General features: G+C 56.6%; 1 protein-coding gene and 1 long non-coding RNA gene across 21 annotated transcripts in view; one reads left to right on the top strand and one right to left on the bottom strand.

Moving 5' to 3' along the window:
• LOC135968898 (uncharacterized) overlaps nt 1–27,905 on the top strand; it is a 76,275-nt gene that overhangs the window by 17,607 nt on the left and 30,763 nt on the right. Inside the window, exon 1 of one of the 2 annotated variants that reach the window (XR_010583926.1) lies at nt 18,108–18,522. The exons of the other annotated variant lie outside the window; for it this stretch is intronic. This is a non-coding gene — a long non-coding RNA (uncharacterized lncRNA). Of the gene's footprint in view, nt 1–18,107; nt 18,523–27,905 lie in introns of those variants that run through there. 2 annotated transcript variants of the gene reach the window in all.
• RIPOR1 (RHO family interacting cell polarization regulator 1) lies at nt 201–27,795 on the bottom strand. 19 transcript variants are annotated; one of them, XM_074027384.1, is made up of 23 exons: nt 27,617–27,795; nt 8,396–8,522; nt 8,107–8,259; nt 7,863–7,941; nt 7,183–7,206; nt 7,035–7,088; nt 6,730–6,882; nt 6,572–6,635; nt 6,432–6,475; nt 6,229–6,354; nt 5,341–5,489; nt 5,137–5,266; nt 4,147–5,052; nt 3,694–3,879; nt 3,489–3,610; nt 2,526–2,658; nt 2,144–2,279; nt 1,856–2,017; nt 1,445–1,603; nt 1,126–1,322; nt 954–1,037; nt 755–845; nt 201–620 (listed from the first exon to the last, which is right to left on the bottom strand). In XM_074027384.1, the coding sequence occupies exons 2-23, from the start codon at nt 8,497–8,499 to the stop codon at nt 523–525; spliced, it is 3,354 nt and encodes a 1,117-aa protein (XP_073883485.1). In that variant the 5' UTR covers nt 8,500–8,522; nt 27,617–27,795; the 3' UTR covers nt 201–522. The 19 variants fall into 19 exon arrangements, with proteins under 19 accessions (XP_073883485.1, XP_073883483.1, XP_073883486.1 ...); XM_074027382.1 differs by lacking the exon at nt 27,617–27,795 and adding an exon at nt 17,911–18,021; XM_074027385.1 differs by lacking the exon at nt 27,617–27,795 and adding an exon at nt 16,752–17,999.

Genomic DNA, 27,905 nt, shown 5'->3' with positions numbered 1-27,905 from the left:
GGCCCCACCTGTCGGCTGAACCACTCTTTTCCCCTGCTCTCTTCTCCAAGCCCAGTTCCAGTCTCTGGGCTTTCTTCCACCTGGATTTCCAGGGCAAGTGCACATGGCACTGTCACAGCTGCAGTGTGGACACACCAGCGTCAGGCAGGGCCGCAGCCAGAGGGTGTTGGAGCAGAGGATCAGGAGTGTACCAGGCCATGTAGGAAAGGCATTTTGCTTTTTTATTTTCTGTAAAACTCTGTAAATAAAATACAAAATCAAGGGATGTGGCTGGGCAGAGGCAGGGTGGCCAAGCCCTGGACACTGATTTGTGGCAAGGGATGTGCTGAGCCTAGGCTGGGAGGCACTTGACTGCAGGCACTGACTCTTCAACCCCAGGGGCAACAGAAGAATATATTAGATTTGCATTGCTAGGAATCTGTGGGGGAGGGGTATCTGGAGCCAGCCCTTACCCTCCCTGCCAGTGCCTGGTGAGCCCTGAAAGTACGGGGAAGGGGCGCCAGGAACCCGTGGGTGAATAGTTTAGAATGCTGTGCTCGCCATGCTGCCAGGACCAAAGATGCGGGGCAGGGCGTCCAGGGACTCCTCTAGCCGTCGATGGGCAGACTGTCCCTCTTCTCCTGTAATGAGTGAGGATGGCGTCAGGGGTGGCCCTAGCCCCATCCCACTCTCCCACCCCTGGCGCCATCTCTCCTACCCCCATCAGCCAAGATGTTCCAGAACTCCACCCATCTCTCCTACCCCCCAGCCTCACCACACTGCTGTAGGCTCTGCCGGGCAGCTTCCCTCACAGCTTCTGTGTCAGTTTGGCAGAGGTACACCAGGGGCTCAATGCCCTCGGGAGCCTGTCAGGGGAGGGAGCATTGAGGTGGGCCCAGGGGAGCAGATGGGAGGGGCTCAGGGGTGGGAGTGCCGGAAGGGGACAGAAGGGTGGGAGGGTTGGCAGGGGTCACCTTGATGCAGCCTAGGGCCAGGCAGCCAGCCACTCGAGTCTGCACGTCCTCATCCTCCAGCTGGTCCAGAAAGCACAGGAGGGCCTGTGGAAGGGTGGGAGGACAGACTTAGCCAGATGCTGGGAGCCCAGGACTCCAGCCCTCGCCCTCAAGGGAGCCCTGTCCGACTCACCCTCTCCCGGAAGGCAGGGCCCAGTGACAGGCTCCGGAGCTGGGTGCTGACAGCAGCCATCACCTTGTTGTTGCCATGGACGAGCAGGGAGCTGAGGGCCCGCAGCCCATCCCTTCGCAGACGCCCCTCGGGCGCCAATCTCAGGGCCTTCAGCACGACAGCCTGGTCATCTGAGTTCAGATTCCGCACCAGTAGCACTGAAAAAAGGGGATATGGTGGGTGGATGGGCAAAGTGGCAGGGTGAGGAGCTCCCGAGGGTGGACTCATGTCCTCAGATCCAAAGAGTCAGGCCACTTTGTGATCAGGGCCACCGCCTCACCCTCCTCGGCAGTCTCGGTCACGTAGGCCTCCATGGTGGGGCTGTCCAAGGTTTCCACAAAACTCCAGAACTGGAAGACCGTGAGCTGCTCTCCAGGCCCTGGCTGGGGCCTTCTGGGCAGCTTCTGCCCCAGGGCATCCTCCAGGAACTTCACACAAACTGCAGAAGGCAATAGCATGGGCCTCAGAGTTTGGGTGAACACAGGTTTTTAGAGGGGAGAGATGCTCCTATCCCAGGCTCAGGTCTAGGGGCCCTCTGTTCAAACCCCACCCATCTGGGTCCTTCTGCTTTAAGGCCCAAGTCTTTGCTGGTCTCCTCGGTGCCTAGTTCTGCGTGGACTGACCTGGCTTCCCCGAGCTTCCTGTCACTGGGAATCTGAGCAAGGGTGGAAGGAGGAGGCAGCCCACTCACCAGCCTCAGCCAAGCCTGGCTGGCGCAGGGAGAGGCGGGCACCATACTGGTTGCAGAAGGTGAGAAGCACCCGCTCCACTGGGCAGAGGAAGCAGCTGAGTCTCTCTGTGCACTGGTCCCAGAAGGTCAAGAAGCCAGGCCGAGAGGCCGAGAACTGCACCACTGTGAGGGCGTGAGGGAAACTGTCAGCAATAGAGCAGGCGGGTGAGTAGAGAGCATGCAGATGGTGGTAGGCTGAGGTAGAAGCTTCAAGGCAGATGGCAGAGCCCCAACCCACTGGGCCTTTACCTTCTTGGGCAGAGCTGGCCGGGATCTCCCACCGCCTGCTGAACTCGCATACTGCCTCCAGCACTCGGGCTTCCCGCAGCAGCCGCTCCAGGGCCCATGCCTCCTGGCATCGCAGAGGCCCAAATGTGCCCAGTTTCTGGAGAATATGGATGGCCAAGTAACTCAGGCATCAGGGTAGGGCTTGGGAGGATCGTGCTCAGGGACAAGTCCCTCCCCACTGGGGGAGGTTGGGGCTACAGAGTTGGAAGATACTCCACTCAGCAAGGGCCCTGGGGCACTGGGTGTGGCACTCAGAGGAGGTATAGAGGACCAGGATTGAAGGACAGGACTCCCTGGGTTTAGGGGTTACAAGGGAAGGGTGGGGGAACACCATCAGCCTCACCAGCAGGAGGCAACTGCAGTGGTACAGGTGCCGGACCAAGGCAGCATCCAGAGCTGGACACCCCGTGCTGAGGGGGCGGGCACTGGGTGAGTCTATGCTGTCCTCAGCCCCAGCCTCTGGGCTGCTTGGAGGCCTGAGGGAAAAATGGGGTCAACCACCCCAGAGGCACACATCACCACCTGGTCACCAGCGTTTATTTTTATTAAGCTTCCCCCATCCCAGAAAGGAAGATGATGATGCACTGACAGCAGACAGTGGGGTAAGTTCGTGGAGGATTTCTAGAAGGAGGAAGGGGCTGGGATCAGCTGGTGGTAGAAGGGATTTCTGGAGTCAGTCTGCTCCATGCTACCTCCAGCTGGGACCACTGGGGATGGCATGGGTAGGAGTAGGCTGCAGGCGGGATGGTTCATGACAAATGGACTGCAAAGGGTGCAGGGCATGGTGCTGTAGCCTGGGCAACAGCAGAGGGAGGAGGGACCTGGCACAACTCTCAACTGGGAACCAGCAAAGGCCACTCCGGGACTGACAGTTGAGGGGCGAGGGCCTCTGGGAGAGTTGGGGTCAAGAAGGAGTGGGGCAGTGCTGGGGTCCCAGGGTGAACTGCGAGGCATTGAGAGAGCTTCTTCAAAGGGCAGGTCCAAGGTGAGGCCAAGGGGAAGAGGAGGGGCTAGAGGCACCCAAGCTGATGGGGCCTGGAAGAGGAGGCAGACATTGCAGAGATGAGGAGGGCGGTCAGAAGCACTGGGGGGATACGTAGGGTTGGAGACATGCGCATGAAGGACATGGGAGGGGTGGACACAGGTGCACCTGCCAGCAACTCAGTCCTCATGTGCTCCACCTGACCCTGCCTCACCTGTCCTCCCCTTTGACTTTCTCCCAATTCACCTGTTCCACCTTCCCCTGGTCCTACCTCACCTTTTCCCTCTCACTGAGCCTCACACCCATCTTGCCTAGCCCCCTCACCTGTCCCCAGGAACATCATTGTCTTCATCTTCGTCTTCATTGAGGAAGCTGAAGCTCTCCAAGGCATGCTCCACGGTGATGCTGAGACTGGAGGCCCGGCTGCGAGTCAGACCTTGTCTCTGCTGAGGTTGTGAAGGGTGTCAGAGCAGCTGCCGCCCCCTGGCTGCCCTCCCTGGTTGCCCTAGCCCAGCCCAGCCCTCCTCACCATGAGCAGACTCTCTAGTCGGGTCACCTCCTGCTCCAGGCCCTGCAGCTCAGGAAACTGGCCACGGTAGTCATCCAGGGCAGCCATTAGGGCCCCCAGTGCCTCCTCCAGGATCTTGTCCCCAGACCCTCCGGCTGCCCCTGGGACTGGGGTCTGGACAGCCATGGCCAGGCTAAGGTCTGAATGCTGGGGTGCAGGGGTTGGGGGTGAGGGAGTGGGGCTTAGACTCTGAACCATAGACTCTGGGGGATCTGGGGCAGGGCTTGTGAGGGGTTTCCTACTGGAATGGGCAGGACTTGGGTGGGAGGTGCTGGGGGCTATAGGGTCTGCCTGAGTGCAGGAATTGGAGGCTGGGGGACTACAGGGAAGGGAGTCGGTGGCTGGGAGGGTGGGGTCTGAGTGTTTGGAGGGGCTGGAGAGGGTAGCAAGTTCTGGAGAAGTAGAAGGACTTACATTTATAAGGGTGGGGCTTGTGGCAGTCTGGACTAGGCCCATAGCACTGGGGTTAGGACTTGTAGTGGTGGGAGGTGACATCCTGGTTTTATGGGTGGGACTTGTGGGGGTATGGGTGGGACTTATAGTGGTAGGAGTTGACATCCTGGTTTTATGGGTGGGACTTGTGGGGGTATGGGTGGGGCTTGGCATGGTATGGGTGTGGCTTGTGGTAGTCTGGACTGGGCCTATGATATTGACGGTAGGGCCTGTAGTAGTAAGGGTAGAGATTATGGGCTTGTGGGTAGAGCCTGTAGTAGTGTGAGTGAGGGGGCTTTGAATGGCACTACAGGTGGAGCCTGTAGTGGTGTGAGTGGGGCCTGGCAGTTCTGAAGGGCCAGAGTCTGTGGCCTTATGAACTGAGTCTAGGTGTGCAGATGGGGCAGGGTCTGTAGATGTGGGGACAGAGCCTGTTGTACCGAGGGTGGAGCTTGTGGCAGAGTGGCCAGGGTCCAGGGTCGGAGGAACAGGGCTGGGGTGCTCTCCATGGGTGGGAGCTGGGTGTGTAGGTGGGCTAGGTCCCCAGGCTAGGCTTTCTGGGCCAATGGCCTCCACTGAAGCCTCAGCCAAGGCAGCGTCTACACTAGCCTCACTGATGTGGCTAAGAGTCCGACTGTAGGGTGCATGCCCATTTGCCAGGACTGGGGCCACGGCCCCCTCCTCATCCAGGGGACCAGAGCTGGGGGTCTCAGGCCTACGGAAGGCAACTTGGATGGGAAGGAGTTCAGGCTGCTGCACCAGGGGCCTAGGGGCTGATGAGTGGCGGGCAGTGCCTGAGAGCTGTGGGCTGGATGAGTCGTCTGAAGATTCGGATGACAGGGACCATGCTGTCCCATTCTCCAGCTCCTCCTGCCGTCGCAGCATGTTCTGAGAAAGAGGAAAGGGCGTGTTAGAACCACCCCCAGGGAGCCTCTGGGGGATGGCAAGGCCTGGACCTGGGCTATGACTCACATAGAAGGCCTGTTCCCGAAGTGAGGGTGTGTCCGGTGGGCTCTGGCTATAGGTGGAGAAGCGCTTGGTGACTGTGGAGGCCTTGTTGACAGAAGAAGCGGCTGAGGGCTGGTCATCCTTGTCGAAGGGGCTGGGAAGGGAAGAGGCTGTTGGCAGGTGCCACAGCCCTCCTGGCCCTCCCCCAAACCCCTCAGCCCCACCAACCTCCATGTGACTTCCAGGCTGAGCTTGATGGTGCCAAGGTCATTGATATCCACAGCCACAACCTGAGGCAGGGCGGCAAACAGGTCCTTGGTCTCACAGGAGACACTGCCCACAACCACATGGTTGGCCAGGCCCTTCAGTTCTGTCACCTGTAGCCAAGAGTGTATGGTGGGGTCACAAGGGTGCAGGGGCTATGAGATCATGGGCAATCTGAGGTCTGAATTTGCATAGAACTTATAAAATGGTCATGGGAGGCTGAGGCGGGAGGATCACTTAAGGCCAGGAGTTCAAAACCAGCCTGGGCAACATAGCAAGACTGTCTCAAAAAAAAAAAAAAAAAATTCAGCCAGGCATGGTGGTGCACCTGTAGTCCCAGCTACTTGGGAGGCTGAAGTGGGAAGATGGGTTGAGCCCAGGAGTTTGAGGCTACAGTGAGGTATGATTGCACTGCTGCACTCCAGCCTGGGTGACAGAGTGAGACCTGCCATCTCCTAGATAGATAGATAGATAGATAGATAGATAGATAGATAGATAGATGATGCTCATGGAGCCATTGATGCTTGAAGCAGCCTGGGAGCATGGGAATCACAGAGGTCTGCATGGTAGGGTCACTGAGGTCATGGAGGTCACAGCCTCATGGGAGCTTAGGAGGCCAAATATTCACAGGGTCAGAAGATCATGAGGAGGTCACAGGGTCAGGAGGCCATGATGTCCTAAGAGTCACAAAGATTGTTCCTCTCAGGGCCACAGAGATCATGAAGGTCATGGGATATCTTCCCAGGGCTATGGAGCCATGAGGGGATTACAGGAGTAAGGGACTCAGGGTAATGGGGGTCACAAGGGGTTCAGAGGACCATGGTGGCCTGTTGTCCTGGGCAGAGACATCACCTTGATAGACAGAAATTCCGTGAGCAGTGGGAGAAAGATGGTTTCTTCACTGTCCCACACCTGCTTTCCACTACCCTCAATTCGGCCCCGTAGTTTCCAGCGCTGACGCCCATATTTCATGCAGATCTGGGGGAACAGGCGGGATGAGGCAGCCTAGGTGTTGGGACCCTACCAACCCAGCCTTTCCCTGTACATTCTCATACCTCATATTGATCGCCTACACACAGCCTGGCAAAGCCAGCCAGCCCTGGGAGTTGGTGGAGAAGGGGAGAAGTTGGTGAGCCATATTGGGGGTCTTCAGCATACTTCCTCTGGCCCCCCGCCTGCCCCCACAACTCAGTACCTTTCATTCGGAGATGAAACTCGCCCAGCTGTGCCTCCAGCTCGCTCTCCAGCAGACACATGCTCTGGGAGGGAGGGGCAGGGACAGGAGGGGGTCAAGAGCCAGCCACTAGCCCTGCCACACCCTGTGCCTCTGCTTTGTGGGCACCCATCCCTCACCTCCGTGTACTCGCGATGCCCCCGAGTGGCCTCTGCTAGGCTGTCCCGGGCCTCTCGGCTCCCCGGGGACCCAGTGGTGTAGGCACGGACCATGTTGTAGGCACCATCCCGGAGACGCCGCTGGACACAGTATGCCTCATACAGCTCGTCGATCTGGGAAGGTGAGTGGCGTGACAGTAGGGGGACTGAGACTCACCTCTGGGTTTACTCACCTTTGGGGTTGCTCACCCTGGGCCTGGCACTGCCCCTCTTCTCCCTATGATATCCAACCCCCCACCCACCCTGCACACATGCTGCACTCGTACCTTGCTGGCATGGAACTCCAGTCGTCGCAGGAAGCGTTCAATGGACTTGACTTGCTGGAGAAGAGGTGGGTCAGGAGGGGCCTGAGGCCCAGGGCCCTTACCCTCCCTGTGAGCCAACCCCTTCCAGTACCATTCCAAGCATACTCACCTTGTCCAGATCATACAGGAAGCCCTGCAGGGAGTGGGGAGAAGGGGCAAATATTCAGGAGGGATGAGGAGGACTCCAGCAGAGGCACTCAGACTCATCACAGCTCCCCTCTCTCACACCACAGTCCACAAGCACTCCCATCACAGTAGCAACTGATGCCCCTTCATGCTGGCCTAGCCCTTGGTGGATGCTGGTAGCACAGATCTGGTCCCTTCAACCCCCTCCAGGACCTCTCCCCACACCTCTTCCCTGGGATTCCTTTTCCTGCAGGCCCCTGGAGAGAGCTCTGTGCTTCCTTGGACAAGGTTCCCTCTGCAGGGGAACTCCCATCAAGACCCAGCAGAAGTGTTCCCTCCTCCGGGAAGCCCGTCTTCCCAAGAAGCACCATGCAGCAGTACCACTGCTCAATACCAATGGCAGCAGAATCTCCTGCTGTCCATGTCTGTAGGGGTCCCACCTACCCCACTGGAAGCTCCTGGAGCAGGTACTGAGCTCCAAGCAGAAAGTATGCACAGCAAAGTTTGGGGATAGAAAAGCCCTCAGCCTTTCTTGATATCCCCTTTTCTACTCACACCTGAACCAGATCACTTCAGAAAATAACCCAGATATCACCCAGGGCTGGCATTGCCCAGCCCTCCACACCAAAGAGGCAAAGGGCATCCCTATCTCCCGCCACTCACCAAGCGGGAATTCCTCTTGGACTCCCTTATCTGGCCCTGGAGTTTCTCCTGCTCCTGCTGGTGAACTTCCAAGTAGGCCCTGAGGAAAGGGGCGACCACAAGAATGAACTCGGTTCTCCAGCCTCATGCTGCCCAGGGTGCAGACAGCAGGGAGAGGGCATGGGGCTGGAGAAGGTTCCCGCTGGCAGGAGGCGGACTTGGGGAGGGATCCCGGGACAGGGCTGGGAAGAGAGGAGCTGCTCACGTCAGCCCCCGCTTCAGCGCCGCATACACCAGGTCCAGCCGCTCGGGTTGCGGCACCTTGGCGGCTGGATGAGCCACGGAAAACATCCTGGACACTCGGGAGAGCGCGGGGGGCTTCCGTGGGGGCCCTGGCGGGCTGAAGACCGGGAAGCTCCTGAAGGAGAGGCTGTCCTCAGAGGAGAGCAGAAGTCCCCCCAGACCCTCACTACGCACCCCCAGATCCTCACTAGCGCCCAGTCCCAGCCCCATCTGACGCCCTTTGACCCCACCAACCCTGCGAGGCCGCGTACCTGGGCCCCCGCTCGTGGCTGCCGAGGACGCCTGCGAAGGACTGGCTCCTACTGACCCGGGCGCTGAGCAGGCGGCGCTGCGGCCGCACCGACAGGGACATCATAGAGTGAGTCCGCGCGGGGCTCCCTGCGGGGGATGGGGGGGGATGTCCAGTACCAGTCGGATCCCCGAAGCCCTCTCCCCACAGCTGGAATCCAGGGCTGGCGCAGGTCTTTCCTGTCGCTAGGCACAGCTTTCCCAGCGGGCTCCGGCCGGGTCCTCCTAGTCCCGCCGACCCGGGCGCTAATGACAGGCCAGCCGCAGGCGACTCGGTCTCGGACTCAGCGTGGCCTCGGCTCGGGCCCCACTTCCTGCCGAGGTGCGGGCTCCGCCCGCTCGGGGCAGGAAGGGGGGTCGCGCGGGGACCCTCCTCTGGCTGGGAAGGGGCAGGAAAGAGGCGGCTCGCGGGAAGAATGTGCGGAAGCGCCTGTTTACCCGGGGGCGGGGCGGCCTCCCCAGCCCTGCCCCCGACGCCCCCCCCAGGGCACCCGGAGCTCGGGCGCCCCCACCCCGGGAGGCCGAGGAGGTCACGGGGCGGGGCAGGGCGCACGCTCGGAGCTCTGCGGAGCTGCCCGACAGGCCCAGCCGGTGCGGGTTTGTTGCCTGCCCCCTGCCCGCCAGCGTGACCTGCTCCCCCCAGCCCCCACCGGCCCCGGCGTCCCGGCGCCCTCCCGGCCGGGGGATTCCCAGAGCTGGGCGCGATGCCGAGAAGGGCCCCGCCCCCTCCTCTTTCATGCGGCTCCCACCTGGAAACTGAGTCACGGACGTGCGCCTCCACCCCGGCCTCGGCGGGGAGAGCTCCTCGGCAGACCCCCACCCCGCTTCGGCGAAACACGCACTCCTGGGCCCCGAACCCGGCCTGTGCCCCCTGGGGCCAGTCCCTGAGCTTTCGAAGCCCCGAGCCGGGTCCTACCTCTCTTCTTGGTGTTCATGGTGGGTCCGGGACGGCCCCCGACCCGCGCTCGCCCACCGCGGACCCTGCAGCCCTGGCCACTTGGAGCCGCCCGGCTGGGCTCGCGGCTCGCTCCCAGCGGCTCTGGCTCGGCTTCGGCTCCTCCCGGCGCCGCCCCCCGCCCAGTTCCTGCCGCCTGACTCAGCCCGCCTGGATGGGGCGGAACCGGTGACTGGGGTTCCCCTCGGGGAGGGGACCGACGGGGGAGTGGGGGGTCTTCTCGGCTGGGGTCAGTAATGTGCGTAAAGGGATTTGAGCATGGGGATGAATATGGAGGGATAGAATGAAGGCGCTAAGTGGAGGAAGTATCGGACATTAGAGTAGGGGCCTTAAAGAGTCGCTGTTGAGGCCGGGCGCAGTGGCTCACGCCTGTAATCCCAGCACTTTGGGAGGCTGAGGCGGGCGGATCACGAGGTCAGGAGTTCGAGACCAGCCTGGCCAACATGACAAAACCCCCATCTCTACTAAAAATACAAAAATTAGCCAGGCACGAAGGCGCACACCTGTAATCTCAGCTACTCAGGAGGCTGAGGCAGGAGAATCGCTTGAACCCGGGAGGTGGCGCCACTGCACTCCAGCCTGGGCGACAGAGCAATACTCCATTCCCCCCCCCAAAAAAGAGTTGCTGTTGAGCAGTGCTAAGGCTGAACACACAGAGGGCTGACAGCTGGGGTTCTAAGTGTGCGAAGATGGATAGTAGGGGGCTGAAGAGTGGAAGGATGGGCCAAGGGTGCTGATTGGAGGGGCTGTGCCAATGGAGGGAGAGTTAGGACACTGATCACCAGGGGACTGGGAGGCTGAGAAGAGAGGCTGAAAGTGTGGGACTAGATCCACCCCATAGTGTGTGCTGCTGCGCCAAGAGGGATGCAGAGAAGGAACTGGATGCAGAGTCCCACAGCCCTATGCACCACCCCACCCCTACTCCCACAGAGTGAGTGCTCAGTCTGAGCACTCCCCTCCTCCCAGGACCCAGGGGAAAGGATCAGGTCCGGCTGCCAGCCAGGGCCTCCTCCCTAGTCAAGCTGCATCCTAGGCTAATGTCCCATTCTTACTGCCCCCAGCTCACATGGGCCTCTCAGCTTCTGCGTTCCCATCCTGATCCCCATCCCCAGTGTCTCTTTGTTTTTTTTTTTGGAGACAGAGTCTCGTGCTATCACCCAGACTGTAGTGCAGTGGCACGATCTCGGCTCACTGCAACCTCCGCCTCTCAGATTTAAACGATTCTCCTGCCTCAGGCTCCCAAGTAGCTGGTATTACAAGCACCCACCACTATGCCTGGCTAATGTTTGTATTTTTAGTAGAGACTGGGTTTCACCATGTTGGCCAGTCTGGTCTCGAACTCCTGACCTCAAGTGATCAGCCTGCCTCATTCTCCCAAAGTGCTGGGATTACAGGCATGAGCCACCACGCCCAGCCTATCTCTTCTTTGAATATCCCATGTCCACCTCTAGCCTGGATAGATGCCACCATGCCCATCCCTCCCCTGACCTTGGAGGGGCTGGATGCTCCCCCATCCCATAAACACTCTTCCTCCTTGAGGCTCAATTCTCCCATACTGTGCTTACTTTCTCCCCAAGAGTCTGGGTTGGGCCCAGGGGTCTGCATTTCCACAAGTTCCCCCTCCCCCCGACAGATTCAGGTGCAAGAGGTCCAGGGACCTCAGTTTGAGACATGTTATTCTCCCCTCCTCCTTGAAGCCGAAGCCTGGGTACCCTGCACCCTACACTGGTGACCTGTGCATTTCCATGGATTGCCTGCTTAAAACTGGCCTCTCTGCTCCCTTCAGCCATCCCCAGCCTTATCACCTGCCTTTGGAATGCCCCTTTCCTAAACCACAACCACACTGATACAACCCTTAGGCTTTCCATCACCCCCACCTCAGCTGCTTTTTACCTGAGACCTCTGGCCCCTCGAGGTCTCGCTCATTTATTCACCTGTTCACTGAATGGCAACCCTGTGCCAAGCATGTGCCAGTCACTGGAGATACAGCTCAGAATTTCACAGACACCACCCTGTGCAGAGCTCACACAGTCCGCCTCTGCTTTCTTTTTTTCTGCCAGCTCCCTCCTACCTTCTCTTCCCTACCTTCGCTGCATAGCCTCCTCCCCAGCCTGGATTCACAGCCACCATCCCATCACTCGCCTGCTGCAAGTATCCTCAGCACTGCCTGCCTTTCTCCCAGCTGGTAGAAACCAGCCCTGGGGAACCCAACTCCTGGTCTTCTCTACACCTGCACACAGGTTGGCAGGAGTTGCCAGAGGTCTTGGCACAGCAGCCTGGCTGGAATCACAGAGCAATCCTCAACCTTGGCCAGGCCCTCACCACCCACCTGGCAAATCCTCAAGTGTGACTCTAGTCTTCTTTCTCCTTTTGGGGTGTTTCAGACTTTCTCCACAAGTCTCAGACAAGCTCAAGTCACTCCCACATGAAAAATAAAAATGGGCTGGGTGCAGTGGCTCATGCCTGTAATCCCAAGACTTTGGGAGGCAGAGGCAGGTGGATCACTTGAGGTCAGGAGTTCGAGACCAGCTTGGCCAACATGGTGAAACCCCATCTCTGCTAAAAATACAAAAATTAGCTGGGTGTGGTTGTGCGCACCTATAGTGCCAGCTACCTGGGAGGCTGAGGCAGGAGAATCGCTTGAACCTGGGATGCAGAGGCTGCATAGAGCTGATATTGTGCCACTGCACTCCAGGCTGGGTGACAGAGCGGGAGTCTGTCTCAAAAAAGAAAAAAAGAAAACCCTGGAAACTGTCCAGATACCTGTCAATGAATAATGGAATTACCACACAGCAAAAAGAATGAAAAATACACGGTGACATGCAACAATATGGGTGAATCTGAGAGCAAACCCAAGAGATGACGAATGTATGATCCCCTTGATAATGAAGTTCAAAAGCAAGCAAACTAATCTATCGTGATAGAAGTTAGCCTGGGAGTCTTCCTCCAGGTGTTGTGACTGAAGGGGCCACAATGAGTCTTCCAGGATGCTGGTAATGTCCTATTTCCTGCTCTGGGTTAAATTTCCTGATCCTATATGAGTGTGTTCTCTTATGAAAATGTACAGAGTTGTACACTTAGGACATACACACTTTTTGTGTGCCTATTATATTTCAATGTAAAATTGGTTATAAATAATTACAAAATGTTGGGCCAGTGCGGTGGCTCACGCCTGTAATCCCAGCACTTTGGGAGGCTGAAGCAGGTGGATCACTCAAGGCTAGGAGTTTAAGACCAGCCTGGCCAACATGGTGAAACCCTGACTCTATTAAAAATACAAAAATTAGCCAGGCGTGGTGGCACGGCCTGTAGTCCCAGCTACTCGGGAGGCTGAGGCATGAGAATTGCTGAACCCAGGAGGCAGAGGTTTTAGTGAGCCAAGATCGCACTGTACTACAAGCTGGGTGACAGAGCAAGATTCTTTCTTAAAAAAAAAAAAAAAAAAAATTACAAAAAAGAAATGACTCAGCCCAGTGCAGCGACTCATGCCTATAATCCTAGTACTTTGGGAGGCCGAGGCAGGTGGATCACCTGAAGTAAGGAATTCGAGACCAGCCTGACCAACTTGGTGAAACCCCGTCTCTACTAAAAAAAAAAAAAAAAAAAAAAAAAAAAAAAATTAACCAGCATGGTAGTGCATGACTATAATCCCAATTACTCAGAAGGCTGAAGCAGGAGAATTGCTTGAACCTGGGAGGTGGAGGTTGCAGTGAGCCAAGATGGCACCATTGCACTCCAGCCTGGGAGACAAGAGCAAAACTCTGTCTCAAAAAAAAAAAAAAAAAGAAAGGCTGCCCTGTGGACCTTCTGTCTTTCTCCAGCTACCGAATTCCTTATTCCATCTCTCTCCTCTCCTTTCAAAGCCAAGTGTCTTGAAGAGATGTCTACCTGCATTTTCTCACTACACCCGCCTGCTCCTCTTCCCACCCTGGTCCAGTTTTTGTACCCACCATTCCCCTGACTAGTCTGGACAAGGTCACCAGTGACCTCCCTTTTGCTGAACCCAGTGCCCATGTTTCATCCTTATCCTGCTTGATCTCAGCAAAACTTTGGACTTCGTGGCTCCTCTCCTCTTCTTTAAGCCCTTCCTTCCCCTGAATTTCAACAGGCAATACACTGGTTTTCTATCTACCTCTCTGGCTGCATATCTTACTTTCCCACAGAGGCCCCTTCTCTCCCCGCATCCCTGAAAGGGCCTTACCCTCCCTGCCCTTGGGCTGTGCACAGCTCCTGCAGCTCAATGCCATCTAAATGTTGCCAGCTTCCTTATCTCTCCTTCACCCAAGCCACTCTTCTGAGCACCAGGCCTCTGTATCCAACTGCCCGCTTGCTGCCTCCCCAGATGCTGAGTGCACTGTCACAGTGCATGCTGGGTTTCAGGTTCCCAAACCAAATTCACCACTTTCCACCTGATTCTTCTCAGTCTCAACTTCTCCATGATACCTCACCATCTATGTACCCCGTTGTTCAAGACAGAAACTAGGAGTCATCCTGGATGTCTCAGTTAGCCTCCTTGGCCACTCAGTCATCCCCTCCTGCCAGGTCTGGCTCTTAAATCTCTCTGCAATCTGCCACCTCACCTCTACCCCTATAGCCATAATTCAGGTCCAAGCCATCACCAACTCTCCCCTCGAGCCCTACAGCTGGGCCTCTGATGAGTTAGAACCTTCCGGAGGGGCTCCCTGTCTCCACTCTAACCTGCAATCATCCATTCATTATTCAGTAACAACACTGACCTTAAAATTCTAGCCACTTGGCAGTGCCAAAAACTGTCCTTTATTGAGAGCATTCTATATGCCAGGCATTGAGCTTAGCAAACATCATCTCATTTAATCCTGGCAACAGCCTTATGGGGGTAAGTCCTATTAGCCCCACTTCACATTTGAGAAACCTGAGGTTAACTGTGTGACCTTGGGCAAGACACTTATTCAGCCTTTTGGGCTTCAGACACCCATCTGTAAAAAGAGGACAATAATAATAATAACAACAGCTATTTCCCAAGGCTGCTGGGAGGATGAAATGAGATCTCCTCTCATGAGAGTGTCCCTCTATAGGAAGTGTTTGGGGAAGGGAGAATTGTATGTGGGGTAGGGATGTTGAGGTAGACTCACTACCTTTTTTTTTTTTTGAGACGGAGTCTCGCTCTGTCACCCAGGCTGGAGTGCAGTGGCCGGATCTCAGCTTACTGCAAGGCGCCCACCACCGCACCTGGCTAGTTTTTTTGTATTTTTTAGTAGAGACGGGGTTTCACCGTGTTAGTCAGGATGGTCTCGATCTCCTGACCTCGTGATCCGCCCGTCTCGGCCTCCCAAAGTGCTGGGATTACAGGCTTGAGCTACTGCGCCCGGCCTTTTTCTTTTTTTTTTTTTTTAGACAAGGTCTCACTCTGTCACCTAGGTCTCAGTGCAGTGGTGCATTCATAGCTCACTGCAGCCTTAAACTCCTAGGCTCAAGCAATCTTACTGCCTTAGCCTCCCAAGTAGCTGGAACCACAGGCATATACCACCATGCTTAGCTAACATCTCACTGTGAACACACAACAAATACTAACTGCGGTTATTTTTAACAGTCACACAGCTAGTAAGTGGCAAGACCGTGATTCAAACCCAGGCTGTCTGACCCCAGGACTCTAAATCTTTAATATCACTCTATTCAGACTGATGTGAAATAGCCACAGCCACTCTTGTCCCAGGAAGAAAGACTGGACTCTCTAACATGACCCACAAGGCCCTTCAGGATATGTCCTGTCCCTCACATTCTTTCAACCACTCCTCCCCTCCCAGTCCCCTGCTTTCTCTGTTCCAGCAACTGAGACCCTCTCTCAGTATCTGCAAAGTTCTTCAGACTGTGACCAGCAGCCCCCATCACTCCTATTCCTTCTTCCCACTACTCAGCCCCAAGTCCCTCTCCTTCCTCAAGTCTACCCTATGACTTCTTCCTCCAGTAAGCAGGCCCTGGGTTGGTTCCCCCTTTTTGGCTTCCTCCCTCTGAACCCCAAAACCACATAACCCAGTTGTCAGTTCTCCTTTAGGGCCTGTCTTCCCACCAGACTGAACCTTGTGAGGCCTGGGGCATATCTGCTTGGCTCACTATAGCACTCTGGAGGCCCTGTAGCACCTGGGAGATGAAGGAGGGGGAGCAGTGGGGGAAATTGGGCTGCCTAGACACAGGAACAGCAGGTCCTGAGCTGTTTGTTGGTGGGGAGGATTTCAAGTCTGTGTCCACCCCAACTCCCTTACCCCACATACAGTCAGTCTCCCTTCCCACTGACTGATGGTATCATATACCATCAGCAAGTGGGGCTCTGCTCCCTGGGATGGTGCACCGTGGGGGTCCCCTGGGATTCTGGACTTGGAAAAGGCTGACTGTTCTATCAGTTTTCTCTCTCTGGTTGGCCCTCTGCTGCCACCATCCCCCGAGTCCCATAGGAACCAGGATGTCTAACTGTTGGTACAAATGACCCTCAGAATGTCCATCTGAGTGACCGCTTCGGGAGATGGGTGGGCAGGACTGCCCTTGCTGGGTAGGGAAAGAGCTGAACCCCTTGAGCTAAGGCAGAAGGGCCGCCTCAACTGGTGGGGGACTGGCTGATAAGAGCCAGGGGACTCTCTGGGCTCATGTCAGCCCTATAGTCTGTTCCCAAGATGGGAAATAACCCAGATCCAAGGTTCCAAAGGGGCTTGCAGCACAGCCAGGTCAGGATGGCTGTGAGTGGAGTCCTGACCTGTGCGCATGGCCCCAGATCCTGCAGCCCCACTATACTTCCTACACGCCAAGCCTGGCACACCTGGATGCAGGGGAATATCCCACCACCTGGGCTGCCCAGCTCAGCACTGTGCCAGGACAGCCGCCTCTCTGGGAGTCCCCAGGTCTAGCCCCGCTCCGCCCCGGGGCCGCCCCGACCGAGGTAAACAGAGGCTAAAAATAACCTGGGCAAGGGGGGCTGCAAGGGAGAAGGGGGTCCCCTCTGAGCCTGCCCCTGTCTCCATGGCAACTGCCCCCAAACCTGGCGGCTGACGTCATCTCACAGCTGCCCAATCGTATAGGAGGGAGAGGGAGCGGCGCAGCCCCGGACCCCCCACCCCGGAACCGGGCGGAGGCTGTTGGGTGGCCTCACTTCCTGCCGGCCCCCTCCCTGGTCAGCTGGTTACATTCCCTGGCCGTGTGCTGGGAGCCAGGCGGCCTCCCCCGGGCCGGGCCGGGTCAGAGCTGAGTCCGAGCAGCGGTGGCAGAGCAGCGGTGGCAGAGGGGCCGCCGTGACTCACCCGCGCCCTCCCCGCCCGCTTCTCCCCAGCAGGACCCAGCCCGGAGTCCTGAGTCCTCCCCTCACCCACACCCAAACCCAGATCCCTGGGACTGCTCACCTTGCTCCTCTCTCCCGCCGCAGTCACAGGACCCAAGCCGGGGAGGGGGATGGAAGAAGGAGCTATGCCAGTCCTCCTTGTCCCGCTGGAGTATTTTGTACCTCAGTCCCCAATTAACATCCCTCCCGTCCTTCTAATACCACGAAGGTGGGTGTCGCAGGGGCAAGGACTCAGATCTAATCCCCACTTCTCCCAAACCAGCTGTGTGACCTTGAGAATACTACTAACCTCTCTGGGCCTGTTTCTGCATCTGCCAGATGGTCATAACCCTCCTCAGAAGCTGTGCCTTGGCCGAAAGCGGCAGGCCCAGGGCGCGGCCCCGCAGATGGCAGCCAGGGCACAAGGATTGTTACATGAGGCTGCCCACAGTAGGTGCTGGGGCGGCCAGCCTGGACACGCGTTAGAACTGGCTGGGGAGGGTCGGTAGGGGAGGTGGGACTCAGGCCTCACCCTGGAGAGGAGGACAAAGGGTGCTGAAGCTGGATTGAATCCGACCTCTAGCCCTGGTGAGCAGCCCCTTGCCCAAACCAGTTCTGCAGAGTGCCCAGGCCCGGCTGTTGCAGGGACCTCGCACCAGCCTCCATTTCCAGGGAAAAGCTCTATTCCCCCACCAGGACAATCCTCTCCGGCTTCGGCTACGCCAGGTTTGGGCGGAGAACCCGGCTCCAGCCCAGGCTCGGTCACCTCGCGGCCGGCCACAAAGCCGCTTAGGCCGGCCCCTAGAGCTAGGAGGATTAGCTCAGCTCGTAGGCCTGCCCGCACCCTTCGTCGCCCCCTCCCCATTTCCAGCCCAGCCTCCCCTGCGGCGAAGGCAGCAAAGGCTCCCGGGGAGCGCGCGTGCCAGGGCCCAGCCTTGAGGCCGCCCTCCGGCCTGGCCCACCCCAGCGCCCTGGGGCACCGGCTGCCAGGGCCTTGCCGTGGGAGGAAGGCGGCAGCGCCAGGCGCTGCAGGCCCGGAGGCGGCGGCTTTTGTGGGAGAAGTTCTCCGCGCCCGGGGAAGGCAGGAAAGACACGGCGCGGTCGGGGTCGGATGGATGGGGTGAGGCGGGACAGAGCCGCAGATCCCGGACCCACCGGGCGGCGCCAGCAGGGGAGGCACCAGAACCTCCGCGCCTGCCCCCCGCCCGGCTTGCAGCCCCGGAAACGGTGCGGACACTCACATGGCTGCGCTGGGCTGCGCGGACCTCGCGCTGTCCTTGCGCTCGGAGGTGCCCGGCCTGGTCGCACCGCAGCTGCCGCTGTCGCCGCCGCCGGCGCCGGCCCCTCCCTCCGCCCGCCGCCCCGCTGCCCCTCCCCTGGCCCGCCGGGCCCCACCCCCCTGCGCTCCCGCGGCTCCCGCACCCCTGGAGACGCCCAGGGCTCGCTCCGCCCTCTCGGCTAACGGGGCAGGCCGGTGGCCCATGCAGCCCACCAGCTTGCAGGGAGGGCAGACCCTGGGGACGTGAGGGCGGCTTTCTGGGAACCTCACGCAGACCCTAAAACGGGGAGCGCCAGGGAGCCCCGCCTGCTTGTCCCCTCCCCAGATCCCTCGGGCTCTGGAGACCTTGCAGGCCCCCTGTCTGTGGCCACCTGAAACAGGTCCTGGAGGGGCTACTGCTGGCTTAGGTTGGTTGATGGAAAGGATCCAGGACTGTTTCGGTGAAGGCCTTGGGGAGTCCAGAAGCCTCCTGACACCTTCTGGGTCCAGACGCTGCCCTTCAGCCCTGCCATTTCAGCCAGCCTCAGCCTCTCCACTGTAGAGGCAGGCCGCCCTTTCTGCCACTGTCTGGCTGGTAAGTCCAGGCTCATAGCCGGGTCATGCATTCCCCACTTATTGGGTACTGGTTTCCAGGCAGTCTTGGGGTGGGGACGCTGGCAGGGTCCAGGTACAGGGCCATGTGTTGGCCAACCCAGTCCTTTCCAAAGCCGGGGCTGGAATGCTGGCCCTCCACACAGTGGGTAAAGGTGGGGCTGAGAGTCGACCCCATGTTGGGGTCAAAGGGCCAATTCCACTTCCCCACCCCTCCCATCAATCAGACACCCCTGGCCCTTTCCAACCTGGACACCCCTGAGGCTTCTCCAGGCCTTGCACTCCCACAGCCCCTCATGTATGTCAGACCTACCCAGGAATGGTTTCAGGGACAGTAAGAGGTTCCTAAATATCTGTACCCCGCCGCTACCAGTGTCCTGAGGGCTGTTTCTTTGTGTGTTTTGTTTGGTTGGTTTTGTTTGGTGGTTTGTGTTTTTTTTTTTTTTTCTGAGATGGAGTCTCGCTGTTGCCCAGGCTGTAGTGCAGTGGCTCACTGCAAGCTCCACCTCCCAGATTCATGCCATTCTCCTGCCTCAACCTCCTGAGTAGTTGGGACTACAGGCATCCGCACCACGCCCAGCTAATTTTTTTGTATTTTTAGTAGAGACGGGGTTTCACCATGTTAGCCAGGATGGTCTTGATCTCCTGACCTAGTGATCTGCCCACCTCGGCCTCCCAAAGTGCTGGGATTACAGGCATGAGCCACCGCACCCAGCCTGTTTGGTCAGTTTTTTAGAGATGGGGTTTCTTCATGTTGCTCAGACTGGTCTCTAACTGGGCTCAAGCGATCCTCCCACCTCAGCCTCCCAAAGTGCTGGGATTACAGGCTTGAGCCACCTCTGCCTCGCAGTTCTCCATTCTCCAGCCCCTCCTCTTGGGCTTCCTTTGTAGTGCCCTTTTCTTTCTTTCTTTTTTGTTTTTCTTTTTAGGGGGTGGGGACGGAGTCTCCCTCTGTTGCCCAGGCTGGAGTGCAGTGACGCGATTTTAGTCAACTCACTGCAACCTCCACCTTCTAATTTTTATATTTTTGCTAGAGATGGCCCGACTAATCTTTATATTTTTGGTACAGATGGTATATTTTCCATGTTGGCCAGGCTGACCAACTCCTGGCCTCAAGTGATCCACCCGCCTCAGCCTCTCAAAGTGCTGCAATTACAGGCATGAACCACTGTGCCAGTCAGTGCCCTTTTCTCTGAAGTCCTTAAACCTGGGCATGACTTCCAGGGGCTGAGTTCTTCTCTTTATTCCCTCTACCCTAAAATATCATCCAGTCTCAGGGCTCCCATCCATTCATTGCTGACCATCCCAAGCTTCCCTCTGTGCCCAGAGCCCTCTCCTGTTCCAGAGCCCTTGGCTGCTCTCTGGTTGACTCACCAGTCCTCATGATTGTTCCCATACCTGCAAAGTGCCAGTCTACCCAGGCATCCATTTAAGCCAGAGACTGGGGTTCTTTGGAATTCTCAAAGCTGGCACCAATTGGCCCCTGCCCCACTAAAGTCACCTCTCAGCCAGGCATCCTCTGAGTACCTTCTTTGCAGACACCCTCTGTTCCAGCCTCCTATTGACTCCCTTCATACTGCTCACCATGGCCAGGCAGCAGTGTGCACACCATGTGTGCTCATGGGCCTGAGCCTGCCTGACTGTGTTGTCTCTAAGTAGTGTAGGGGTAGGAACCACAGAAGTCCTTATCATCACGGTCCCTGGCTCACGGTGGGAGTTCAAGAAATATTTGTCGAATGAGCAAATAACTGAACGTGTAAATGCGTGAGCCCTTGGCATCCCCCTCTCCTGCCCTCACCTTCCTTCAGCAGCCCAGCCCTCTTGTTTCTTTCTCTTAACATCTTTTGAATTAATTCCCTCCTAATACCATGCCCACCCACTCCAGTGGATAGTCCATACTTTGTGGTGGGGCCTCTGAGGCCCAGGAGATCTGGCCTCAGATGACCTCAACTCCTTATCTTACACTTATTCTGCGGCCCCTGTGATCTGGCTTCTACTACACTCCCAGCCTGCAGCTCCCTGGATGCAGCCTCTACCCTCTGGCCTCTGCCTTTTTTTCCCAGCTTGCCTTCTGCCTGGGATGCTTCTCCCCCTCATTCACTTGGAAAACAGCTCAGATGTCCCCTCCTCCAGGGAACCTGTGTCCTCTGAGCACCCATCATTGCCTATTGTCCTTGTCCATGGCCAGGCCTGTGACCACCAGGCCAGGCACAGATGGGGCTGCAGTGATTAAATGGAACACCTGGGAGTTCACCTGGCTCTTCCCCCACATCCAAGGGGCCTCAAGGTAAGGGCAGCATCCCTCCAAGGGTCACAGGGTGCTGGTGACCTTCAAGGCCTCTCCCTAAAAATTTGGTGAGCTAAGCACAGGGAGGACACAACTTGAAACCCACTTCACAGAGAAGACACCTGAAGCTCAGGGAAGGCAAGAACTTCCCACAGAAACTGTCACATTGTTGGGAAGGGCAGACTCTGAGCTCCAACTTGGCTCCCTGGGTCGTGGTCAGTTCGGCCCTGTTTGAATCAGGCATCATTTCCTGAGCCCTGTCCTCTGCCTGGGACTCAGCTGGGAGCTGTGGTATGTGTAGAAGGGAATTAGCACTTCTAACCACTGGGAGATCACATTCTCAGAGGGGTGGACTCAGGCCTGAGAAAAATCCCTAGGACAGACAGCAGAGGGTGGTGAGAGCCGCAGTGAACCCCCAGTCCTCACACATGGCGCTGCTAGCTCCATTTTTGGAAGGAATGCAGTTCAAGTCCAAAACCCCAGAAAAACTGCGGCTTTCCCCACCCTCCAGCCCCCATGGATGACAACTCTCTGCTATGCAACGCCCCCCCATCCCAGCTTTCTGTGAACAGATAGAATAGAAGCTTGCCCTGGACTGTGCCTGGGGCCACATCATTCATTCATTTGCCAGATATACAGCAAGCATTTGTGGAATGTCGGTTGTGCCTGGGCCGCCCTGAGGGGACCAGAGGTGAGATCTCCCTAGTCCCTTCCCACAGGGCTCACAGTCAAAAAGAACAGGTATGTCCAAGTCTCTGCACCACCCGAGTCCCCAGATGCTAAGAGAGTGTGTGTACATGAGTGTGTGGGACTATGTCTGTGTGCACATGTGTGCTGGTTAGGAAGAGCTTTGTGGCCGGGCGCGGTGGCTCAAGCCTGTAATCCCAGCACTTTGGGAGGCCGAGGCGGGCGGATCACAAGGTCAGCAGATCGAGACCACAGTGAAACCCCGTCTCTACTAAAAATACAAAAAAAAATTAGCCGGGCGTGGTGGCGGGCGCCTGTAGTCCCAGCTACTCAGGAGGCTGAGGCAGGAGAATGGCGGGAACCCGGGAGGCGGAGCTTGCAGTGAGCCGAGATCGCACCACTGCACTCCAGCCTGGGCAACAGCGTGAGACTCCGTCTCAAAAAAAAAAAAAAAAAAAAAAAAGGAAGAGCTTTGTGGCCGGGTGCAGTGGCTCAAGCCTGTAATCCCAGCACTTTGGGAGGTCGAGACGGGTGGATCACGAGGTCAGGAGATCGAGACCATCCTGGCTAACACAGTGAAACTACTAAAAAATACAAAAAAAAAAAACTAGCCGGGCGAGGTGGCGGGCGCCTGTAGTCCCAGCTACTCAGGAGGCTGAGGCAGGAGAATGGCGTAAACCTGGGAGGCGGAGCTTGCAGTGAGCCGAGATCTGGCCACTGCACTCCAGCCTGGGCGACAGAGCGGGACTCTGTCTCAAAAAAAAAAAAGGAAGGGCTTTGCAGAGAAGGGGCCCTTAGTGTGACTAGTTGTTGGGGCTCCCTAGGCAGACAGTGGGTAGGTCCTGGGAGGAGCAGCTGAGGCTGGGGGAGCAACAGACTTTAAGCCACAGGAGGAAGGAGCAGCCTCTTTTGCTGGACCAGAGCAAAAGCTGGAGAATTGCGTGCAGGGCCTTGGGGCAGGCTGGGGAACAAGGATTTTACCCTTGGGGTGATAGGGAGCCTGGGCTTTAGGCTGGGGGATTTTGTGGTCATATCTGGGCTTTGCAAATGTCACTCAGGCACTGTGTGTGTGTATGAGGGGAGGCAGGAGGCCTCAAGGAGGCTGGTGCCATTTCCAGCCCAGTGGATGGTAGCCTGGGCCAGAGTGAGGGCAGTGGGGATGGAGAGAAGGAGACATTTAAGAGATGTTCAGGAGGCAGAATGCAGAGCTTGGTTACTGAAGGGATGTGGAGTCTGGAGAGAGGGAGACATCCCAGATGAGGCAGTGACTTTGGGCCTGGGTGATGGGTGGATAGTGGGGAGGCCTGGAGGATCTGGTTAAGGGGAAGGTGATATGGTCAGTTTGGGCAGGTGGCATCTGAGGGATCTAGGGACCACCGAGGAGGAAGTGTCCAGAAGGCAGCTGGACAGGCAGGGAGAGGAGAGAGGGGTCTGAGCTGGAGACATCTTCTGAGGGGAACAGTGGTCGACTGGGTCACCAAGAGATCAAGTGAGGAAAGGCCCAAAGCACCATGGCCTGCTGGAGCACTTCAGTGCATGGTGGGGCAAAGGCAGGCTTGGAGGAGGTAGGTATGAGGCTTGCGGGTATACTTGACCCACCACCAGCCTCCACACCCCTCCAGCGCCAGCCTGGACTCTACTTTCCTTTGTGTGTGTCAAAAGACAAGAGCCAGAGATGCTGCCCCACATTCAAGTCCTGGCTTTACCGCTCTCATCAGGCTCCTGCTAGAGCCACTTCTTTCTGATGCTTTAAGTGCACCCATCCATTTAATCGTTAACATTGCAATTTGAAGAAGTGCTGCATCTCGTTAATAATCAACACAATGCAAACACAAACAACAGGAGACACTGTTTTTTTTTTTTTTTTTTTTGCCTCTGAGATGGGCAGTGATGAACATGATGTGTGAGTGGACACTCAAGAGAGTAGGAATTGGTTTAAATGTTTAAGGGTAGGCTGGATGTGGTAGTGGCTCACACCCGTAATCTCAGCACTTCAGGAGGTCAGGTGGGAGGATGGCTTCAGCCAGGAGTTAGAGACCAGCCTGGGCAACATAGTAAAACTCAGTCTCTACTAAAAACACAAAAATGAGCACGTCATGGTGGCACATGTGTGTAATCCCAGCTCGAGACTGAGGTGGGAGAATCGCTTCAGTCCCGGAGGTTGAGGCTATAGTGAGCCGTGATTGCGCCACTGCACTCCAGCCTGGGCAACAGAGCCAGACCCTGTCTCACAAAAAAAAAAAAAAAAAAAGTTTAAGGGTAGTTTTTTCAGAATGTATCAGGATGGCAAGTGCAAACCTCCCTTTCACCAAATTTCAGCAAATTTACCCCAAAGAAATAGCTGTTCACGCAGGAAAATATCTGTGCCAAAAGATGTTGACTACTGGGTTGTTTTTTTTTTTTTTTTGACGGAGCCTAACTTTGTCTCTCTGTCGCCAGGCTGGAGTGCAGTGGTGCAATCTCGGCTCACTGCAACCTCTGCCTCCCGGGTTCAAGCGATTCTCGTGCCTCAGCCTCCCGAGTAGCTGGGATTACAGGCGCATGCCACCATGCCCAGCTAATTTTTGTATTTTTAGTAGAGATGGGGTTTTACCATGTTGGCCAGGCTGGTCTTGAATTCCTGACCTCAGGTGATCTGCCTGCCTCGGCCTCCCAAAGTACTGGCTTGTTTAATCGGGGATAGAGGGATGACATAGTCCCTCAGTGCGAGATGGAGGGCTAAAGGAGGTGCGCAGTGGCCTGAGATGCTCCATAGCCACTGCAAATGGATGTCAGGCATGGATTGAGCATGTGCTGTGTGCCTGGCATCATTCTGGATGCTGGGGACACAGTGACAGACCAGTTCGGCAAGGTCCCCGCTCTCAAGGAGTTTGCACTCTGCCAAAGGAGACTGACAACAAATGAGTTAACACATAAACAAGATGATTTCAGAGAGAGGGAGAGAGGAGAGCTGTGAGGAAGCCAAACCAGGTGATGTGGTTTGGCGTGGTGGGTCTGAGGGGCTGCTTTAGTCAGGTTGGTCAGGGAAGGCCTCTTTGAGGCAGTGACATTGGAGCTGAGACCTGAATGACAGGAAAGAAATAGTCACTGAACAACACAGAGGAATAGTGTCCCGGGCAGAGGGAACAGCAAAGGTGGGGTGTGGGGGGAGGGTAGGAGGTGAGAATGAGCCAACAGTGGTTGAGTCATGTGGGCTAGAGGAGAGGTCAGGAGGTGAGGTCTGAGAGGAGAGTGGGGTGAGGGCAGGGTAGGGAGTGAGGGACATGGGAGGGACCGAACATGGAAAGGTGTTCAATATAATAAGCATGGTGGACGCTGGGCGCGGTGGCTCATGCCTGTAATCCTAACACTTTGGGAGGCTGAGGCGGGCAAATCACAAGGTCAAGAGATTGAGACCATCCTGGCCAACATGGTGAAACCCTGTCTCTACTAAAAATACAAAAATTGGCCAGGCACGGTGGCTCACGCCTGTGATCCCAGCACTTTGGGAGGCTGAGGCAGACAGATCACCTGAGGTCAGGAGTTCGAGACCAGCCTGGCCAACATGGGGAAACGCTGTCTCTACTAAAAATACAAAATAAGCCAGGCATGGTGATGCATGCCTGTAATCCCAGCTACCCAGGAGGCTGAGGCAGGAGAATTGCTCGAACCTGGGAGGCAGAGGTTGCAGTGAGCCAAGATCGCGCCACTGCACTCCAGCCTGGGGGACAGAGCAAGACTCTGTCTCAAAAAAAAAAAAAATTATCTGGGTGTGGTGTCACGCGCCTGTAGTCTCAGCTACTTGGGAGACTGAGGCAGGAAAATAGCTTGAATCCGGGAGGCAGAGGTTGCAGTGAGCTGAGATCGCACCACTGCACTTCAGCCTGGCGACAGAGCGAGACTCTGTCTCAAACAACAACAACAACAACAACAACAGCAAACATGGTGGAGTGGAGAAAGTTCCAGAAGAACCTGCATAGCAGGAATCTCCTCAGGTGAGAACTACATCCATGGGTCCTGAGGGCCACAATGCCCATCATCTCCAGGTGTTGTACTTTCACTTGGTTTATTTGATTCTTTGTATTTATTCATACAAATAATGGTTTGCAATGAACATGGCATCGTTTTCAAAAGCAACATGGCCATTACTTATTGGGGCATCTCCAGGCTGGCCTCTGCACTGAGGAGGTGTAAATTTCTAGGCTTGGCAATCTCTTCCCTGGGGACACCATCTGAGGCTGGCTGGTGTCGCTGTCATTGTCCCCACTAGTCCAGCCTCAGACTCCAGGGGGAGCTGTGAGCTGGGCGGTGCTCTGCTGGTTTGAGCAAGGGGTGGGGCGACTGACTGTGTGTCTCGCGGTCTGGGCTGGGCGTCCTTCCTTCCTTCCTGACTCCTTTCTCCTAAGGGACAAGTGGGAGGGACGTCTTTGTCTCTCCCAGCTCAAGGGATGAACTGCTCCCCTGGGACCCTGTCAGCCCAGGCCCCCTGACAAAGGCTGCAGTGTGTGGTGCATAGTTTATTTCTGTGAGTTGCTAATGCTAGGTGAACTGCTCTGACAGAGACTTGCAGGGTGTTGCGGTAGGAGAGACCCGGCCACCGGGCATCTGGAAATCCCCCGATCCCATCGGATGACGACCTGGGGCTGAGAATCCCCAAGCGGAGCCCGGCTCTGCTCCCAAGAAGTAGAGTTTTTCTTTGGCGTCACCGTATGGGAAGTGTCTACACTGCAGTGTCGGACTTGGCAAAATACCGCCAGCTCAAGGGGGTGCCCCTGGCGGCCAGTCCTGGGTTCAAGAACCAACAGTCACTGTGCAGTGCACAACCTGTTCGGTTCTGTGTGACAGCTCTGCTAACACTCAGACCTGATCACGGATCTTGGGAACCCCACCGCTACCATTGAACGCCATACGCCAAAGCCTCTTCAAGAGGGAGAAATGCTCCCTGTCCCTCCACTTCTCCGTCCTCTCCTCCTTTAACCTTTCCAGGCGTGTTGGGCACAGCTGGTCCTCTCCATCTTCTGAAGCGTCCTTTGGCTTCTGTGATCCAAGAGAAGGATTTCTAGCTGCTTCTCTGGCTATCTCCCTTCATGCACCTCAGTGGGCTCCTCCAGGAGCTCAACCCCCTTCCCTCATTTTTTTTTTTTTTTTTTTTTGATACGGAGTCTCACTCTGTTGCCTAGGCTGGAGTGCAGTGGCACGATCTCAGCTCACTGTAACCTCCACCTCCCAGGTTCAAGCAATTCTCGTGCCTCAGCCTCCTGAGTAGCTGAGATTACAGGCGCGCACCACCACACCTGGCTAATTTTTTCTATCTTTAGTAAAGACGGGGTTTCACCATGTTAGCCAGGATGGTCTTGATCTCCTGACCTCATGATCCGCCTGCCTTGGCCTCCCAAAGTGCTGGGATTACAGGCATGAGCCACCACGCCCGGCCTCTTTTTTTTTTTTTTTTTTTTGAGACAGTCTTGCTCTGTTGCCCACGTAGAGTGCAGTGGCACAATCTCCACTCACTGCAACCTCCACCTCCCAGGTTCAAGCAATTCTCGTGCCTCAGCATCCTGAGAAGCTGGGACTACAAGTATGCATCACTACACGGCTAATTCTTTTTACATTTTTAGTAGAGGCTGGGTTTCACCATGCTGGCCAGACTGGTCTCAAACTCCTGACCTCATGTGATCCACCCACCTCGGCCTCCCAAAGTACTGGGATTACAGGCATGAGCCACTGTGCCTGGCCTGGGCCATGCAGTTGAATGCCTTTTCCTCTTTCCTTCACCTGCCTAACTCCTGCTCACCCTTGATGTCTCAGCCAAGACACCACTTCCTTTGAGACAGCTTCCTGAACCACAGGCTGAGTCTGGAACCTCTCCTTCACTCTTATAAAGCCCTGTGCAACCCCCTTCTCTGCCCTTGTCTGCCTCCCCTTCCAAGAGGGCCACCTGCTCTGCTCAGGGTTCCATACCCCAAGACCAGGTACAGGTTGAGTCACCTGACTCTGTGCCCAATTCCCAGACTCAGGGGTCCCAGATCTCAAAGGTCACTGAGTTCCAGAGGGAGCAAGGCCATGCTTGAGGGTCGCCACAGTGAGTTAGTGGCCAGGCTGGTCTGGGACCCAAGACTCTTACCTTCCCCTCCAGGGCTCCTGCGCTCCCCCAGATGCCATCTTGAGCAGAGTTGGGATCCTTGAGGGCCCAAGGGGCCTCAACCAGAAGGGACTTGATGGGCTCCTGTCCTGGGTGGATGGCAACCACCAGCCCAGGCTCTTGAGAGCCCAGGATGCTGGCGAGGGCTGTCCCAGAAAGCCAAGAGGGCCAGTGTCAGCACATCTAATGAGTTGCCTCCTTCTCCAACAGGGCTGGGCTGTGGGAGTGCTGGCCAATATGCCAGGCAGGGAGGGCCTGAATTCCTGAAGGT

This window comes from Macaca fascicularis, chromosome 20, assembly GCF_037993035.2.
Source record: "Macaca fascicularis isolate 582-1 chromosome 20, T2T-MFA8v1.1".
Taxonomy (NCBI): Eukaryota; Metazoa; Chordata; class Mammalia; order Primates; family Cercopithecidae; genus Macaca; species Macaca fascicularis.
Note: the sequence above shows the minus strand (reverse complement) of the source record. Positions and strands in the feature narration are given on the sequence as shown.